Source organism: Lynx rufus, unplaced genomic scaffold (genome assembly GCF_022079265.1).
Source record: "Lynx rufus isolate CCGP_SWC_20201006 ecotype Redwood Valley unplaced genomic scaffold, mLynRuf1.p SCAF_8, whole genome shotgun sequence".
Taxonomy (NCBI): Eukaryota; Metazoa; Chordata; class Mammalia; order Carnivora; family Felidae; genus Lynx; species Lynx rufus.
The window spans coordinates 21,407,517-21,426,706 of NW_025814896.1; the positions used below are offsets into that span (position 1 = coordinate 21,407,517).

Below are 19,190 nucleotides of genomic sequence, written 5' to 3' on the forward strand. Positions count from 1 at the left end.
GACTGGAACTGGCTTGCAACATTGCTGGGGTCATGGGTCATGCTTAGAAGGTGGTTGCTGCTGTCCCGGGTCAGAGGTTGGGTTGGCCTGACCCTGGGTGACAATCTCCGTCCACCCTTCCCGCAAAAAGACCCCACATGCATTGCTAGGAAGGCCCGATGTTAAAGACTAGGAAACCGAGGCTCAGAGAGGCCACGTCCGTCCCTCAAGTTCACACACCTGACAGGTAGCGGAGCTGGGAGTCCGAGCCAGGTCGGGCACCACCCAAATTCTTTCCTCTCATTTTAAATAAACAGGGTTGAGTATGAAGAAATTTTTCCCCCACGCCCCCATGGAAAAATGGGCTTTCTCAAAGCTTGCTGGTGGTAAAATTTCCTGGAAGGCAACTTGGCAAATCTCTAAACACTTGCATTCCCGGTAACCCGCAGTGCCACCTCCGGAACGTAAGTACATAATCAAAGTCAGCGTGAAATATGTCACCGCAACAAAACGCTCATTGCTGTGCGGCATGAAACAGGCAAGGGAGCAGTGGACCCAATCCGGAGTGTCCAACAAAAGGGGATTGGCCAAATTAGTTATCATACATTGAAAGTAATGCCTCCCTTGAATGTATCATACATGTATTTCTTGATTCCGTATGTTTATTTCTTGATGCAGAAAGATGCTCAGGAGGGACAGTTTCCAATGACACCACAGAGTGAGGTTCTGTTCCCACGTTTGCCGGTCTGGAAAATGTTTAGCAAGGAGTTTTGAGGAATTGTCTCTGTTTGGGTGGGCAGGATTTTGCGTGTTTTGAGAATCTTTTTGTTTGTGGATATTCAAAATTTTTACTGTCTTGGGGATACATTGTATCCGCAGTAAGTAAAGATCATAACATTTCATTTTGGAGAACAAAGTTTATAGTAGGGATTGTGCTTGGTACATAAGGATCCTCCCCCTGCCCCCACCCCACGGATCCTATATTTGTGAGTTTTGTTCTGCCTCCACTTCCAGGAAGCCTTCCCTGATCACCCCCACGTTTCCCTGGATTAGAGACAGGTCCTCCTCTGAGGTCCCAGAATATCTGCACCTCCTCCCTCATAGCATTAACCACTCTCTGCTTCTTGGTAATTGTGGTCCTTTAAAAATACGTCCACAAATTCTTTTATACACGCCATCAAAACGTGGAGTCTCTATATCCTCCCCTTGACCCTGGGCGGGTCTCTGTGACCGCCTCAACAGATCGAATGTGGTGGGAGGAACAGTTTCTTCCCAATGGGTCATAAAAGGCACTGGCATCGGGGTTCGGATCAGAATTTCCTGCGATGAGCACAGGGGAAGCCTCCAGCCCAGGCCTCTCGGCTCCTCTGTCCCCTGTGCCCCAGCCTGGGTGCTCCTGAGGGCAGGGCCGAGGCTTCCGAATCCCTGAGCCCTGCAGCCTGGGGCGGGGCGGGGCAGGGACGAGAGGCTGCGAGCTCCTGCCTTGTGCGGGACACCGTGCGGGTCGTGTGCACCTGTCGGCCCTCTAACGCGGGTGTCTCAGTCTTACTTCAGTGGAAAGATCCGAGTCTCAGAGAGGTGAGGTGATTTTGGCCACAGTCAGCCGCCGGGGGTTCGAACCCAGATCTGTGGGCGCCATTCCAATACGATGGTCAAGGAAGGCTTCTCTGAGGTGACGTGTGGAGCTGAGCCCCCAAGGATGAGAGAGGGCCAGGCTCTGGAAGAGCCAGTTGAGGCTGAGCAGAGAGCGAAGAAGCAAGCAGCCTGCCGGCAAGGGCGCCCCGACGTGCCAGGGGGCCCTGCTTCCGGGACTCAGCCCGTGGTGGTGGGGAGGGGTCCTGGGCCGGGAGCTGGGAACCCGGGGTCTGACGTGGCTCAGCTCCTGCCTGGCGTGACCCACAACAAGCCTGAAGTCCGTGTCCTCCTGGTGCATCAGTTTGCCTCTGTAAAAGGACGGGGACAGAACGGGTGACTCCCATGTGGAGTAGGGGGGGACAGTCTGGAGAGTGGGGACCTCCTGGGGACACAGGTGTCACTCCTTCTATGGCAGGAGTCTGAGGATGTCCCGGGCTGGGGGCCGTCTGCAGAAGTGGGAATTCCCACAGCAGTGACCCTTGGACCTTAGACCTGCCCAGCCAGCCACATGCCCCACGGTCCCGGGCCAGGCCTCCACCCCCATGGGTTCCCACCCCCCGCTCAAGGTCCCTGCTGGTGACCCAGAACCCATCAGAGGCTCCTGGGGCCAGCGTGATTCCAACACTGCTCAGATCCCCGGGCCTTTCTTCTCCCAGGCTGTCCATCCGCTTCCGTGACAGTGATGGGTGCCACTGAGCTCCTGCCACTGCCAAGTCCCACAGCCGTGAGAGCGCCCTCCCTTCTCATAAGGACAGGTTGACAGAGTTTGGAAAACCCAGCATTTGGAAATCGCGGTGCCTGGAGACTGAGCAGCACATAGCGGGTCATTGTTGAAAGAGGGAACGAACAGGAAGCAGGAAGCAGCATAATGGTTAGGGGTGTGGACTCTGGCTCCAGACGGCCTGGGTTGAATCCTGACTTGCCCCCTGCGTGACCTTGGGCACTCTGTGACTCAGTTTCCTCATTTGTAGCTGGGCTCAGCCAAAGGGCGGTATGGCAGGAAGTCAGAGGTCTGGAAGAGAGAGGGAATAGGGCACTTGTCCGCTCGCCCTTTGCTTTGGAGCTCAGTCTGACAGTGGCCGTGTCTCTTCCACCCGAAAGTGGCTCTAGCCCTCCCTGGGCTTGGACACCGGACCCCTTTCTTTGCTGCTTTAAGCCAGGGTCCAGGGATGCTAGTTCCTGGGGGCCTCAGCATCTTTTGCCGGTGTCCTTAAGCCTGTCCCTTACCTCTGTAAATAGCCCCTTAATTCAAATCCCGAGAACCATCTGAGTCGGACTCTTTTTTCCTGCCTGGGCCCTGATGGGCACCATTACCACCCTGAGCATTTCTCCCGCATTTGCTGATCTGTAGCAAATGCCTTTCTCTTGTGGAAAGCTTTGAATTCTTTTCCAAAGTCTGTACGGGCCTTTTGTGGGGAGACTCGGCTGCAAAAGACGGCGCTAAAAATACACAGTGACCCATGCTCTGCCCCCAAGGGAGTGTCTGCGGGCCACCGAGGAAGGCTTCTTAGAAAGGTAGCATCCTGCCGCGTCCTGCCGGTCACACTGAGGTTTTGCAGAGGAGAGAGCAGAGGGCAGTCCAGGAGGAGGGAGCAGCGTGTGCTGGAGACATAGAGCCATAGGAACATGGGAAGGACTAGCAGCGAGGAAGCCTGGGTCCTCGTCTAGGCTCTGCTCCCGACGGGCTGTGTGACCTGGGACAAACCGTGCCCCTCTCTGATCCTCACTTTCCTCCGCAGCCAATGCAGATGAGGGCGTTGGACCAGGACAGCATTTCTCAAATCACCCAGGAATCTTGTTTATTTAATTTTAAAATTATCTTTATATGAATCTAAGATGTGCCGTGTGTCGATCTGATACGTTTATATTTTGCAATATGATGGCCACCACAGAGTTAAGCGACACCTCTACAAGGTGACGTAATTATCATTTCTTTTTTGCGATGGGAACAATTAAGATCTTGTCTTTTAGCAACTTTGAAGTTTGTGAAGTCCTTTAAGAGGACTTATCTACTAGTTCCAAATGTGTCTCCTTAATTGACATCTCCCCAATTCCCCCACCCCCAGCCTCTCTGCTCTCTGCTTTTAGGAGTTTGGCTTTTTTATTTTTATTTTTTTTAATGTTCATTTATTTATTTTGAGAGTGAGTGTGTGGGGAGAGGCAGAGGGAGAGGGAGAGAGAGAAAGACAGAGAGCAAGTGGGGGAGGGGCACAGAGAGAGGGAGACCCAGAATCGGAAGCAGGCTCCAGGCTCTGAGCTGTCAGCCCAGAGCCCAATGCAGGGCTCGAACCCACAGACTGTGAGATCATGACCTGAGTTTGGCTTTTTTAGATTCCACATATCAGTAATATCATATAGTGTTTGTCTTTCTCTAATTACACCTAGCACAATGCCATTGTTGCGAATGGCAGGACCTCCTTCTCTCTCATGGATGAATAATATTCCATTGTGGGGTGTGTGTGTGTGTGTGTGTGTGTATGTGTGTGTACAACTTTTGGATGTGGAGATAAAGGAACCCCTGTGCACTATTGGTAAGAGTGCAAATTGCGACAGGTAACTTTTCCCAACTGTGGAAAATCAAAAAATTAAAAATAGAACTACCCTATGTATAGCGATCCCACTTTGGGGTGTATATTCAAAGGAGATGAAAATAGGATCTCAAAGAGATGTCTACACCCTCATGTTCACTGCAGCATTATTTACAACGGCCATGACACAGAAACGATCTAATCCTCCAACAGATGAATGGATTAAAAAGTTGTATATATATACCAGGGATCTCGTTAAATGCAATTCTGCTTCATCAGTTTCCTCTAGGGCCTGAGACTCTGCATTTCTTCTTCTGTTTTTATTTTTTATTCATTTTTAATTTTTTAAAAAGTAATCTCTACATGCAAGGTGGGGCTCGAACTCGCGACCTCCCAGATCAAGAGCTGCATGCTCTATAGACTGAGGCGGCCGGGCACCCCTGAGACTCCGCATTTCTAACAAGCTCCCTGGTGGTCCCACCTTAGACTGTGCTTTGAGAACAAGGGACTAAAACCAGCTCCGATTTCCCTCCAGGCTCGGCGATTCTATAACTCTGTTCGTTCCTATTTCATGCAGAGCTGTCTGTGACAGGGCCCACACTCCTGAGAACGTCAGCTCTAGCTGGAAGAGACCGATGTTATAAAGGCCCGTGGTTCTGGATCTCTGCGGGGTACTTTGGAGTGGAGAGTTTGATATTTATGGCGGCCTCCTTCCCAGCCCCATCATCTGCAGATCTGGGCGTTCAGATTTACAGAAGAGAATAGTACGGTCGGTGATGAGCCAGTGTGATTTGAAAATTGTGTCGCCTACTCGCGCTGCCGGGAGGCCCTCTGGAGCAGCAGCGTGTGGATTCGTAGCCCCTCACCCCAGGGGGCTCTAAGGAGCCTGAGGACCCTCCCATCTCTCCCTCCGCCCTCCCTTTGCCTCTGCAACTGTGGCGGCATCTAAAAATCCCAGCCCATAGCCTCGTTTCACTGGGTCTTGATAGATTTGGGGACCCTAAGGAGCTTCTGTTAAAATGAAAATTTCTCAGCAGGGAAAGGTTCTTTAGTATTTGTCAGAACCCACCTTAGTGGATTCCTTTTCTGGATTTCCAGAGGGCCCTGGCTTTTACAGATGGGGAAACTGAGGCCTAGAGAGGGAGAAGGACTGGCCATACCATGAGTTCGTCACTGCACCCAGATTTCTGGCCAGCTGATGGTTCTGATGCTTGGGGTTAAGCCTGTCGAGGCAGGCAGGCCCAGATCATATTTTGAAAATCGTAACACGGTGGCTTTGAGTCACAAGGAGCTGGATTCAAATCCTAGATCATGAAAAAAAAATTAGTAATAAGTCTTGAGCACCAACTGTCGGGCAGGCATTAGGAATTCAACTGTGGCACGTCAGATACAGTCCTTACAGTACAGGGAGAATTCCCGGGTTTATTAATCTTTACAGCTTATTTCGATTTCTTAAAAAAAAAATGTTTTTAATGTTTATTTTTGAGAGAGAGAGAGAGAGAGCAGGGGAGGGGCAGAGAGAAAGGCGGACACAGAATCGGAAGCAGGCTCCAGGTTCTGAGCTGTCAGCACAGAGCCCAACGTGGGGCTCGAACTCACAGACCGCGAGATCATGACCCGAACTGAAGTCGGATACTTAACCGCCTGAGCCACTCTGGCTCCCCTCAGTTTGCTTTGGTTTCTATTCCTCAGGTCCCGTGCCACACGTATGTTTGATTCTCATAACAACTCGGTGAGGTAGGGACTCCTGTGTCCTCATAGCCAGCTAATTGCCCAAGGTCACACAGCGGGAAGTGGCGGAACTGGGACTTGAAACCACCATGTCCGGGACCATTGCTCATGCTGTAAACCTCCATGCTGTGAACTTACTAATTGTATCACCGATTTCTCCCAACCGTCTCCCGCCAAAGAGGAGGGCAAGGTTTCATTGTTACTTTTCAGAGAAGGATCAGAGGGGTTAAGTAACATTTGGAAAGCTGTGCAACCCACGAGGGGCTGGGTTGATGTTTGAAACCAGGCTCTGAGCTCAGTGACCTCGAGAGGGCCACGTAGACTGTCTAAACCTCGCACGCCCTCCGTCCTGCACCCGGCCGTCTACCTTTGGATGTGGCCATGAGGATTAAAGTTTGAGGACATTGGCTCAAGGCAGGCCCACCCGTGGCCACCAATGGGATGTGGCAAACGGTGAACATAGTGGTTAGTCTCCCTGGGACCGCTCCCCATTCTCTCCCCCGGTAGAGTACCCTCCCTTCATATTTAACAACTCACCATTTCCAAAAGGAACCCCCAAAGGCAATGCTTAACCCAGATGGGAAGCTGCTTGAATGGTGAGCTTTCAGGCAGTCTGGAGTGGCGATTTTTTTTTTTTTTTTTGCGGCTTTATTGACACATATTTCACGTACCGTGACATTCGCCATTCAAGTGGACGGTTCAGCGGCTTGTAGCGTGTTCAAACAGTTGTGCAACCAGCACCGCTAACTAACTTTAGAACGTTTCCAACACCCCCCAAAGAAACCCTACACTTTAGCAATCATTTGGAGCGGGCAATGCTTAGCCTGCAGGGAGACGTTGATCAAACAGTGGTTTTGGGGGCAGCGCGGCAGATCATTTGGAGCGTGGTGGGGAATACCCTTCAAATCACGCCTCAGACAACTGGCTGTTTCCCCCATTCGAGAGCCATCCGTGGGGCTCGGTGTGTTCCATTCACCGATCTTTAGGTCCAAGAAATAATGGCATTTTTTTTTAATATATGAAGTTTATTGTCAAATTGGTTTCCATACAACACCCAGTGCTCATCCCAACAGGTGCCCTCCTCAATACCCATCCCCACCCTCCCCTCCCTCCCACCCCCCATCAACCCTCAGTTTGTTCTCAGTTTTTAAGAGTCTCTTAGGCTTTGGCTCTCTTCCACCCTAACCTCTTTTTTTTTTTCCCAGCATTTTTTTTTTTCTGTAGAGAGTGGGGCAGGGGCTGCCTGAACGTCAGAAAGTAGAGGGTCAGTGTGTGTGTGTGGGGGGGCAACTATCCTCAGAGAGGTGGTGGGGGAGGATGTGAGGGTGGGGGAGGCAGGGCTCCCCGTCTTCAACAGCACTGTCCCCCCACCAAAGCCAGGTGGCTCTTCTGGAAATGTGAATTGGATTCTGTTGCTTTCCTGCTCAAACTCTCCAATGACCCCCCCCCCTTACTTTCTTGGAAGGCAAGCCAGAGTCCCTAGGAGTCTGAAGGCCACCAGTTTCGTCCTGCTGCTACTCCCACTCATGGTCTTTCTTGCAGCCTCACAAGCTGCTTTTCTGGTCGTAGTCTGCCTCCATGGGAAAGAGAAAAAAATGTGGACCCTCTTGGTGGACAAATTAGAGGAAGGATTTTGTTCTCTCAGCCTGGTGCCTTTTTATAGTACGCAACGTATGCAACTGAACACAGCAGTCCTGCTTTAAATACGCCAAGCCCCCAACAGACAAGATTTTGACAGAGTGTGGGCTCCGAGGGCAGATGGTGGGGAATCCCAGCTCTGCCACTTGCCGGCTGTGTGATTCAGGGAGGGTGACTCAGTCTAAAAGGATTGAGTGATTCCCACCTTGGCGGATGAAAGGTGCCTTGAGGATTAAATGAAATCATTGGTGTGCTGTGCTTGATCAGTGTCCCTCCCTGCCCCTGTGTGGCCCCAGAATCCCCACCTCCATTTAACAGCGAATCAATGATGTTAGCAGAGCATACGCATTTTTCTTTAAAAACAAAAAATGTTTAAAGTCTTCTGTCCGCTTCTCCTCACTACAAACGCTCCTCTCCATTTTTACGAAACAGTCTGGATGAAGTCTGACTCCTAATTTGTGCCCACCTCCTTCCACTCTTGCCCCTCCAAATGCTTTCAGGAGTCACAAGCAAATATTTTTAAAACTAAATCTGCTTATGTCATCCCATACCCCACCGCCTGCTTCAAACTCATCTTTCTGGCCACAGACCAGATGTCAACAGTGCAAGAGCCCTCCAGGACTGCTCGGTCAATGGTAGCAGGACCCGGCTAATGACCCGAGATGGCCACCGCTGGTATGCCACGAGGGGAAATGGCCCAGAGCCCCCAAGGAAACTCACCAAGGGCCCGAGGGTAGTCTGGGCTAGGGGTCTGGTGCCAGCCCTGAACGTCATGGGGGAGAGCTATTGCAGCTAAGGATGTGACTAACACCTCTAATGGCATCTGTGCCCTGGCCCCGTGTTCTGCTTTGGGGTCAACGGCTGAGCAGGAGAGCTTGGGAAAAGGGAGCCACATCAGAGCCAAAGGGTGGGGAAAGGAAACAGGCTGTGCGGGATAGCCGTTCAACAGCGACACCGTGTGGTGGTGACAGGAGCAACAGGCTCCGGAGGTTGTAGTCAAGAGGACAGGCTGCACAGGATAGCTGTTCAACAGCGGCACCGTGTGGCAGTGGCGGAAACAACAGCCCAGCAGGTGGATCCACTCCGCCTGACCTTACTTAGGAGGCAAGATGCGCTCCCTTTGGACTGAGTAAACTCTAAGTACTCGTGGGAAGTGTGGCATGAGGGGTGTCCCCAAAAAGGGAGAAGGAGACTTTCTACTGAGAAGGGCGTGTGGGGGCTGTGCTGTCAGCACCGCAGAGCATGCTGGGTACAGACGGTGAACAAAAGAAGGGACATGAACCAAGAAACAACACCATCACACAGAATTCCATAGAGAAAGCAGTGCTTTTTGGGGGGCGGGGAGGGGGGACTCAGACCTCGCAGGACGCTCATAATCCCTGAAATACACATCCCACGCTTTCTCGAGGAGCACAGTTCCTGTATGGAGGTCATTTCCGAATCTGAGTTCCGAGAAATTTGCAAGGGCCTCTGGTGCAAGGGCTGGAGAAAGGCAGCCTCTGCCCCACGGGCACGTCAGGAGCAGGTGCGGACAACCTCTCCCCTCCTGGCGCCCACGGCCACTTCAGCCGTAGCGAACATCTGCACCGAAGAGCAGGAAATTCTAGGGAGAGAGGAGAACGCTGCCATCAGCGGGACGTGCGCCCTGGTTGGTGAGCGCGGGGCTGCTGGGGTTTCTGAAGGAAACCTTGGGAGCAGCCTGCCCGGACGGGAAGGAGAGCAGAGCGGGGCCTGTCTGCTGACAGAAAGGCAGGAGTGAGGGGGGGCGGGCACTCGGGATGTCGCCGCCGGGGTCTGCATGTCAGCGCCGTGATCCTATCAGCAGCCGCCCTGGCAGCTGTCCCCTCCCAGACACGGGTGGGGGACCGCGGGCTGCGGCGGAGGCCTTCATTTGTCATCCCTGCCTCATGGCAGCTCAAGGGAGCCTCCTTCCCATCAAGGCTGCAAAACCACTTTTCTTTGCTCCTTCCTGCCCTTCGCTCAGCATTTTCAGAAATGAAGAAATTACATGGTACCATGGAGTCGTTTTTTTTTTTTTTTTTAAGGATGAACTTGGTAAAACGTGGGGAACATGGGGGGATGTGCGGCCTCTGCTTTCTTGGCTACTGTTCTGTAGTCTCAGCCCCGTTGGTAGCCTGCCTGAAGAGCTGGGGACTGGGGGTGAGGGAGGGCGGGGAACCTGGGCGACGTGGCCAGGTCCCACGAAGGCCACGAGGTTAACAGGAAAGCCACTGAGCAAGTTAAGGAACGCTATAGTGGGGTGGCAGTGTCATTACCCAGTGGACATGCTGGGTTAAGGGGCCCCAGGGCCGAGACTCCAGGCACACCAGCGAATGCACAAGTTGGGAGCATGGAAGAATCTAGAAGTGCAGCTGGGTCACCGGGTGGCACAAAGGCGGCTGCTGGCTTGGGGCAAGTGGGCAGGGAAAGCCAAGAGTGGGGGAGGGCAGAGGCCTGGGCAGGAACTCTGGAGAACTCCTGCTGGTAGGGTGAGGGCAGGGGGTGGAGGAGGGGAAGAGGGAGGGGGAGGGAAGGTGAAGGGAAGAAGGGGAGGGAGGGGGAGGGAGGGAGGAAGGAAGGGGAAGGAAAGGGAAGAAGGAGCCAGGAAAGAAGCCGGCACTGACCCCGTGAGAGGCAGCTGGGAAATCGGGAGAGGGAGCCTTTGAGGAGAAGAAAGCATCCCTAAGTAGTCTCAGATGCTGTTGTGGGTCTGGCTGGGGGACAGACAAAAGGAGGTCTGCATGCTGGGACTAAGTCCCCTCTTGGTACCTCACTTTTTACCACCCCCCCCTCCTCTCCCCCAGGCCTAGAATGTTGCGAGGCCGCCGAGGGAGTCATGCGATACCCACTTGCCAAGTATTTAAATACATCCACTTATAAAAGAGGCCCTGTGGCCACCAGGTGAGCTCCGTTTTTACCGAACACAGTGTGGGAACGCTTCCAAGCCAGTGGTTCAAAGCGGGGGCGGGGAGGGGGGACCTGGCTTTGAATTTGGACTCCATTGAATAGCCACGTGGCTTTTCTGAGCCTTCCTCTTCCCTGCGGTGAACAGTCCCCCACCTCGCGGGGTGTTGTAAGGGCAGAGGGTGCTTGCTGCAAGGCTGGCCTGTGGGAACAGGTTGCTGGTGTTGAGGGACATTTGGCGGAAGGAGCCCTTCGGACCTACCTGGTGAGACTGAAGCACCAGATTGAAGAGCTGGACGTTGCTGGGCATCGGGAGAGGGACGCCTTCTTGCAGCCGCTCTGCCGTGGAGGAGGAGGTCAGCAGGGGGGAGGGGAGGGGGCGGCCTCCCTGAACCAGCGTCCCCGGCTCTGGGTAGGGACTGGCACTACTTGTAGGCTGGACAAGTGGGCTGCCCCAGAGACGCTCTTCACCACGCGCAGGGACCCGGAGCCTTGCCTTCTCGCCCCGTCAGCCCCCAGCCCACATTCAGGATGCGTGCAGACCTCTTCCCCAAGACCCCCCTCCCGAGGCCGATGGCAATGCTGGTGTACAAGGTCAGGGGCGGCTGCTTGCTGGGGGGGGGGGGGGGGAGGAGGGGTAGACAGCCCGTGGTATGCGACTGGGGGTATCTACCCGTGTGCACACGAAGCCCCTGGATGTTTAGGATGAAACTAGAGACGGGTGGTAGCCCGGGACCCCTCCCCCCCATACCACCATATTCTGATGCCAGCCTCTGGAGACTTCTAAACTCAAACCTGGCCTCCCAGATCATTAGGAAGCTACATTTGCCAAGGTGGGAGATGTCGTAGCCTATATCATAACTTTTGTCTTAATTGACAATTTCTAACTATCCTAGTCCCGTGGTATGTGGTCCTCTAAGAGAGGTATGTGCTCTCTTGTCCCTGGCTCTGCAAAGGTTAGGCTTTTATCAGGGCGATGAGCGGAAGCCGTTAGCCGAGGTTAGCCCTTCTTCCCTGGCCCTTCTCCCAGAGGTGGGCGGGGGCTGAGGGCTCTGGCTTCAGAGCTGGGATCAGATCCCAGCTTCATCTCTCACCCTCCCCCGGGACCTGCAACCAGCCCCCTGTGACTTCTCGGATCTCCCATTTCTTCCCACAAAAATTGGAGAGATTACTAATCCGCATGTCATGGGGAGGTCTTAAAGACTGGGTGAAGTGGTGGGTGAGCACATGATAGGAGCTCAGCCCGTGGGGTCCCCTTTTTTTCCATCCCCTTTTCTGGGTCAGATGCCATATGAGGTTCCTTTGAGTGACCGCCCTCCAGCCTCCATAACTGGGGCCAGGTGTTAGGCGGCTGTAGGACTTAACTCCCTCCGCCTCCCCTAGGACTGAAAGTCAACCGTGTCTCCAAAGCGCCTTACCGTTAACCTTGGGAATCACAGCAATGGGTACAACATAGTTCATGACAGCCTGCAGCACTTCAACCTGCAAATCAGAAGGACGGAAGCCATGTCAGGGCGCCCGGGCATCAGCCTCCCTCCCCGACAGGGCAACCTCCGAGCTGGGACCCAGGTGATGCCGGGCAGATTCCGCAGCCCAATCAGGTCACCCAAGTGATCTCTTTTGCACCCAAAGGTTCCAGATGTGAAGCGTGTTCTAGATGGAAGGTACCAGGCCGAGGAAAGGAAGGTCATCAGAGAGTATTTAACCATGAAAACCGTTGTGTTAAGAAAATGCATCACCTCAGACACTGCCGGCTACGGGGCAAACTGGTTCAACCCTTCTGAGGCTCTGTTTGGCAATGTTCATCAAAAGCCTTAAAAATGTGTGTGCCCGCCCGGGTGGCTCCGGTGGTTGAGCATCCGACGTCGGCTCAGGTCATGATCTCACAGTCCATGAGTTCGAGCCCCGCATCGGGCTCGAAATGTCTAAGAAATGGGGCAATTTCCTAGGCGGCCCGGGGGGGCTTTGATTCTAGGAAATACTATGCAACTGTTAAAAATAGTACCGTAGAAATTTAATTGTCCACACAGAGATATTCATGCCATATTTTTTTTTTTATGAAGTTTATTGACAAATTGGTTTCCATACAACACCCAGTGCTCATCCCAAAAGGTGCCCACCTCAATACCCATCACCCACCCGCCCCTCCCTCCCACCCCCCATCAACCCTCAGTTTGTTCTCAGTTTTTAACAGTCTCTTATGCTTTGGCTCTCTCCCACTCTAACGTCTTTTTTTTTTTCTCCCTTCCCCTCCCCCATGGGTTCCTGTTGAGTTTCTCAGGATCCACATAAGAGTGAAACCATATGGTATCTGTCTTTCTCTGTATGGCTTATTTCACTTAGCATCACACTCTCCAGTTCCATCCACGTTGCTACAAAAGGCCATATTTCATTTTTTCTCATTGCCACGTAGTATTCCATTGTGTATATAAACCACAATTTCTTTATCCATTCATCAGTTGATGGACATTTAGGCTCTTTCCATAATTTGGCTATTGTTGAGAGTGCTGCTATGAACATTGGGGTACAAGTGCCCCTATGCATCAGTACTCCTGTATCCCTTGGGTAGATTCCTAGCAGTGCTATTGCTGGGTCATAGGGTAGGTCTATTTTTAATTTTCTGAGGAACCTCCACACTGTTTTCCAGAGCGGCTGCACCAATTTGCATTCCCACCAACAGTGCAAGAGGGTTCCCGTTTCTCCACATCCTCTCCAGCATCTATAGTCTCCTGATTTGTTCATTTTGGCCACTCTGACTGGCGTGAGGTGATACCTGAGTGTGGTTTTGATTTGTATTTCCCTGATAAGGAGCGATGCTGAACATCTTTTCATGTGCCTGTTGGCCATCTGGATGTCTTCTTTAGAGAAGTGTCTATTCATGTTTTCTGCCCATTTCTTCACTGGGTTATTTGTTTTTCGGGTGTGGAGTTTGGTGAGCTCTTTATAGATTTTAGATACTAGCCCTTTGTCCGATATGTCATTTGCAAATATCTTTTCCCATTCCGTTGGTTGTCTTTTAGTTTTGTTGGTTGTTTCCTTTGCTGTGCAGAAGCTTTTTATCTTCATAAGGTCCCAGTAATTCACTTTTGCTTTTAATTCCCTTGCCTTTGGGGATGTGTCGAGTAAGAGATTGCTACGGCTGAGGTCAGAGAGGTCTTTTCCTGCTTTCTCCTCTAAGGTTCTGATGGTTTCCTGTCTCACATTTAGGTCCTTTATCCATTTTGAGTTTATTTTTGTAAATGGTGTGAGAAAGTGGTCTAGTTTCAACCTTCTGCATGTTGCTGTCCAGTTCTCCCAGCACCATTTGTTAAAGAGGCTGTCTTTTTTCCATTGGATGTTCTTTCCTGCTTTGTCAAAGATGAGTTGGCCATATGTTTGTGGGTCTAGTTCTGGGGTTTCTATTCTATTCCATTGGTCTGTGTGTCTGTTTTTGTGCCAATACCATGCTGTCTTGATGATGACAGCTTTGTAGTAGAGGCTGAAGTCTGGGATTGTGATGCCTCCTGCTTTGGTCTTCTTCTTCAAAATTCCTTTGGCTATTCGGGGCCTTTTGTGGTTCCATATGAATTTTAGGATTGCTTGTTCTAGTTTCGAGAAGAATGCTGGTGCAATTTTGATTGGGATTGCATTGAATGTGTAGATAGCTTTGGGTAGTATTGACATTTTGACAATATTTATTTTTCCAATCCATGAGCAGGGAATGTCTTTCCATTTCTTTAAATCTTCTTCAATTACCTTCATAAGCTTTCTATAGTTTTCAGCATACAGATCCTTTACATCTTTGGTTAGATTTATTCCTAGGTATTTTATGCTTTTTGGTGCAATTGTGAATGGGATCAGTTTCTTTATTTGTCTTTCTGTTGCTTCATTGTTAGTGTATAAGAATGCAACTGATTTCTGTACATTGATTTTGTATCCTGCAACTTTGCTGTATTCATGTATCAGTTCTAGCAGACTTTTGGTGGAGTCTATCGGATTTTCCATGTATAATATCATGTCATCTGCAAAAAGTGAAAGCTTGACTTCATCTTTGCCAATTTTGATGCCTTTGATTTCCTTTTGTTGTCTGATTGCTGATGCTAGAACTTCCAGCACTATGTTAAATAACAACGGTGAGAGTGGGCATCCCTGTCGTGTTCCTGATCTCAGGGAAAAAGCTCTCAGTTTTTCCCCGTTGAGGATGATGTTAGCTGTGGGCTTTTCATAAATGGCTTTTATGATCTTTAAGTATGTTCCTTCTATCCCGACTTTCTCAAGGGTTTTTATTAAGAAAGGGTGCTGGATTTTATCAAAGGCCTTTTCTGCATCGATTGACAGGATCATATGGTTCTTCTCTTTTTTTTTGTTAATGTGATGTATCACGTTGATTGATTTGCGAATGTTGAACCAGCCCTGCATCCCAGGAATGAATCCCACTTGATCATGGTGAATAATTCTTTTTATATGCTGTTGAATTCGATTTGCTAGTATCTTATTGAGAATTTTGGCATCCATATTCATCAGGGATATTGGCCTGTAGTTCTCTTTTTTTACTGGGTCTCTGTCTGGTTTAGGAATCAAAGTAATACTGGCTTCATAGAATGAGTCTGGAAGTTTTCCTTCCCTTTCTATTTCTTGGAATAGCTTGAGAAGGATAGGTATTATCTCTGCTTTAAACGTCTGGTAGAACTCCCCTGGGAAGCCATCTGGTCCTGGACTCTTATTTGTTGGGAGATTTTTGATAACCGATTCAATTTCTTCGCTGGTTATGGGTCTGTTCAAGCTTTCTATTTCCTCCTGATTGAGTTTTGGAAGAGTGTGGGTGTTCAGGAATTTGTCCATTTCTTCCAGGTTGTCCAATTTGTTGGCATATAATTTTTCATAGTATTCCCTGATAATTGTTTGTATCTCTGAGGGATTGGTTGTAATAATTCCATTTTCATTCATGATTTTATCTATTTGGGTCATCTCCCTTTTCTTTTTGAGAAGCCTGGCTAGAGGTTTGTCAATTTTGTTTATTTTTTCAAAAAACCAACTCTTGGTTTCGTTGATCTGCTCTACAGTTTTTTTAGATTCTATATTGTTTATTTCTGCTCTGATCTTTATTATTTCTCTTCTTCTGCTGGGTTTAGGCTGCCTTTGCTGTTCTGCTTCTATTTCCTTTAGGTGTGCTGTTAGATTTTGTATTTGGGATTTTTCTTGTTTCTTGAGATAGGCCTGGATTGCGATGTATTTTCCTCTCAGGACTGCCTTCGCTGCGTCCCAAAGCGTTTTGGATTGTTGTATTTTCATTTTCGTTTGTTTCCATATATTTTTTGATTTCTTCTCTAATTGCCTGGTTGACCCACTCATTCGTGAGTAGGGTGTTCTTTAACCTCCATGCTTTTGGAGGTTTTCCAGACTTTTTCCTGTGGTTGACTTCAAGCTTCATAGCATTGTGGTCTGAAAGTATGCATGGTATAATTTCAATTCTTGTAAACTTATGAAGGGCTGATTTGTGACCCAGTATATGATCTATCTTGGAGAATGTTCCATGTGCACTCGAGAAGAAAGTATATTCTGTTGCTTTGGGATGCAGAGTTCTAAATATATCTGTCAAGTCCATCTGATCCAGTGTCTCATTCAGGGCCCTTGTTTCTTTATTGACCGTGTGTCTAGATGATCTATCCATTTCTGTAAGTGGGGTGTTAAAGTCCCCAGCAATTACCACATTCTTATCAATAAGGTTGCTTATGTTTATGAGTAATTGTTTTATATATTTGGGGGCTCCGGTATTCGGCGCATAGACATTTATAATTGTTAGCTCTTCCTGATGGATAGACCCTGTAACTATTATATAATGTCCTTCTTCATCTCTTGTTACAGCCTTTAATTTAAAGTCTAGTTTGTCTGATATAAGTATGGCTACTCCAGCTTTCTTCTGGCTTCCAGTAGCATGGTAAATAGTTCTCCATCCCCTCACTCTCAATCTAAAGGTGTCCTCAGGTCTAAAATGAGTCTCTTGTAGACAGCAAATAGATGGGTCTTGTTTTTTTATCCATTCTGATACCCTATGTCTTTTGGTTGGCGCATTTAATCCATTTACATTCAGTGTTATTATAGAAAGATACGGGTTTAGAGTCATTGTGATGTCTGTATGTTTTATGCTTGTAGTGATGTCTCTGGTACTTTGTCTCACAGGGTCCCCCTTAGGATCTCTTGTAGGGCTGGTTTAGTGGTGACAAATTCCTTCAGTTTTTGTTTGTTTGGGAAGACCTTTATCTCTCCTTCTATTCTAAATGACAGACTTGCTGGATAAAGGATTCTTGGCTGCATATTTTTGCTGTCTAGCACCCTGAAAATCTCGTGCCAATTCTTTCTGGCCTGCCAAGTTTCAAAAGAGAGATCAGTCACGAGTCTTATAGGTCTCCCTTTATATGTGAGGGCACGTTTACCCCTTGCTGCTTTCAGAATTTTCTCTTTATCCTTGTATTTTGCCAGTTTCACTATGATATGTCGTGCAGAAGATCGATTCAAGTTACGTCTGAAGGGAGTTCTCTGTGCCTCTTGGATTTCAATGCCTTTTTCCTTCCCCAGTTCAGGGAAGTTCTCAGCTATGATTTCTTCAAGTACCCCTTCAGCACCTTTCCCTCTCTCTTCCTCCTCTGGGATACCAATTATGCGTAAATTATTTCTTTTTAGTGTATCACTTAGTTCTCTAATTTTCCCCTCATACTCCTGGATTTTTTTATCTCTCTTTTTCTCAGCTTCCTCTTTTTCCATAACTTTATCTTCTAGTTCACCTATTCTCTCCTCTGCCTCTTCCATCCGAGCTGTGGTGGTTTGCATTTTGTTTTCCATTTCCTTTAAAGCGTTTTTCAGCTCCTCGTGCCTGTTCATTAGTCCCCTGATGTCTGTAGCAAGAGATTCTCTGCTGTCCTGTATGCTGTTTTCCAGCCCAGCGATTAATTTTATGACTATTATTCTAAATTCACTTTCTGTTATATTATTTAAATCCTTTTTGATCAGCTCATTAGCTGTTGTTATTTCCTGGAGATTCTTCTGGGGGGAATTCTTCCGCTTGGTCATTTTGGATAGTCCCTGGTGTGGTGAGGACCTGCAGGGCACTTCCCCTGTGCTGTGGTGTATAACTGGAGTTGGTGGGCGGGGCCGCAGTCCGACCTGATGTCTGCCCCCAGCCCACCGCTGGGGCCACAGTCAGACTGGTGTGTGCCTTCTCTTCCCCTCTCCTAGGGGCGGGATTCACTGTGGGGTGGCGTGGCCCGTCTGGGCTACTTGCACACTGCCAGGCTTGTGATGCTGGGGATCTGGCGTATTAGCTGGGGTGGGAAGGCAAGGTGCACGGCGGCAGGGGGGGCAGGCTTAGCTCGCTTCTCCTTAGGTGATCCACTTCAGGAGGGGCCCTGTGCAGCCGGAGGGAGTCAGATCGCTGCCGGAGGTTTGGCTCCGCAGAAGCACAGAGTTGGGTGTTCGCGCGGAGCGAGCAATTTCCCTGGCCGGAGCCGGTTCCCTTTGGGATTTTGGCTGGGGGATGGGCGGGGGAGATGGCGCTGGAGAGCGCCTTTGTTCCCCGCCAAACTGAGCTCTGTCGTCCGGGGGCTCCGCAGCTCACCCTCCCTTTGTCCTCCAGCCTTCCCGCTTTCTGAGCAGAGCTGTTAACTTATGACCTCCCAGACGCTAAGTCGCGCTTGCTGTCGGAACACAGTCCGTCAGGCCCCTCCGCTTTTGCAAGCCGGACTCGGGGGCTCTGCTTGGCCGGCGAGCCGCCCCTCCGCCCCGGCTCCCTCCCGCCAGTCCGTGGAGCGCGCACCGCCTCGCCGCCCTTCCTACCCTCTTCCGTGGGCCTCTCGTCTGCACTTGGGTCCGGTGACTCTGTTCTGCTAATCCTCTGGCGGTTTTCTGGGTTATTTAGGCAGGTGTAGGTGGAATCTAAGTGATCAGCAGGACGCGCGGTGAGCCCAGCGTCCTCCTACGCCGCCATCTTCCTAGTGGGTCCCTGTGCATCCCATGCCATATTTTTGAGTGAGGAAAAGCAGGCTATGGAAACCACACAATTCTGTTGTGTTGTTGGCTATGCATAGCAAAAGGTCAGGTAGGATATACTCCGAATGATTAAGTGGTAAGAATAGAAATGGCTTTTATTCTCTTCGGTTTGCACACCTGTAGGTTCTGATTATTCTATAACGTACATGTTTTGCTTTTGCGATAGTAAAACAATATTCAAAGGTAATGTGGCACCTCAAGATGATTGCCCGGTGACATTTACAGCTTGTAAATATGTACATTTTTGTTTGGGGAGCAACTGAGTTTCCTTCTCCAGGCTGTAAATCCCTGGGCTCATGAAATGTGGTGCCCTTCTTCCCATGAATCTGAGAACTTTAAATTTTGATCTTATGCAGAAGCAGACGTTGGTTACCGACTGAGTCAAGCCACCGTATATCTGGAATATTCCCAATATTCTGGAAATATTGGGAAGAAGCAGGCCCACAAAACCCTGGCACCAGTAAGTCTGTGAAAATACAATGAGGACACTTTGGGTCCTTCTGTTCCTTGTAGTCCTTTTGGGTGGAAATGGCTGGCTGGATTTCCATCCAATGGGGAGGGATGTTGGGATGGTCTGACGTCAGGGCCACGTGGCTTCCAAGGTACCCACTTGGTGGGGCTCTTGGGGGGCATTTCAGGGATCCAAGAAAATGCTCTCCAGGGGTTCAACAGGACGCCCCCTGGGAGACTGGGCCGTGTGTAGGACAGAATCAGCATGCCGTGGCTTCTAATGGAAGTCACAAGGGCAACTGG

The 19,190-nt window shown here is 49.9% G+C and overlaps 1 protein-coding gene across 3 annotated transcripts in view; it reads right to left on the reverse strand.

Moving 5' to 3' along the window:
- Nucleotides 1–8,818: 8,818 nt before the first annotated feature.
- BPI (bactericidal permeability increasing protein) overlaps nt 8,819–19,190 on the reverse strand; it is a 32,930-nt gene continuing 22,558 nt past the window's right edge. For all 3 annotated transcript variants that reach the window (XM_047067920.1, XM_047067921.1, XM_047067922.1), the window contains exons 13-15: nt 11,834–11,897; nt 10,678–10,754; nt 8,819–9,114 (exon numbers count right to left, since the gene is read on the reverse strand). In XM_047067920.1, coding sequence (XP_046923876.1) covers nt 9,076–9,114; nt 10,678–10,754; nt 11,834–11,897 — 180 coding nt within the window. In that variant the 3' untranslated portion in view covers nt 8,819–9,075. The remainder of the gene's footprint in view (nt 9,115–10,677; nt 10,755–11,833; nt 11,898–19,190) is intronic.